Source organism: Fulmarus glacialis, unplaced genomic scaffold (assembly GCF_000690835.1).
Source record: "Fulmarus glacialis isolate BGI_N327 unplaced genomic scaffold, ASM69083v1 scaffold30693, whole genome shotgun sequence".
Classification (NCBI taxonomy): domain Eukaryota; kingdom Metazoa; phylum Chordata; class Aves; order Procellariiformes; family Procellariidae; genus Fulmarus; species Fulmarus glacialis.
In genome coordinates this window covers 833-1,166 of record NW_009201470.1, presented here as the reverse complement: position 1 = coordinate 1,166, position 334 = coordinate 833, and the positions used below count along the sequence as shown (strand labels likewise).

General features: G+C 62.6%; 1 protein-coding gene across 1 annotated transcript in view; it reads right to left on the bottom strand.

The window, feature by feature from the left end:
- The window catches only part of CHRND (cholinergic receptor, nicotinic, delta (muscle)), a gene marked incomplete at its 5' end in the record, with an annotated part of 2,468 nt that overhangs the window by 1,319 nt on the left and 815 nt on the right, over positions 1 to 334 (bottom strand). The window contains 1 exon segment of the mRNA XM_009573961.1: positions 198 to 329. Within this exon segment, the coding sequence (XP_009572256.1) occupies positions 198 to 329 (132 nt within the window).

The following is a 334-nucleotide window of genomic DNA, read 5'->3' as shown; positions in this document are numbered from 1 at the left end:
CCTGGGGCAAGGGAGGTGGTGTCAGGTCCCTCGGCCACCCCCTCGCTGCAACAACACCTTGTCCCCATCTTCTGCCCCCAACCTGGGCATGCAACCCCTTGGGGTGGCGCAGACATCACATCCCAGTGCAATGCCGGGGCTGTGCTGTCCCATGCCCTCCGTGGGGCACAGTGCCACCCCTGCACCCACCAGGTCACCCACCCCAGCCCAGCACCCCACTCACCTCTTTGACCCAGTCGGACATGATATGGGTGCTGGGGGTGCGGAAATGGAAGTTGAGGACCACGACACAGATTATCACCACAGCTGTCACCAGCACCATGAAGAAGGTACC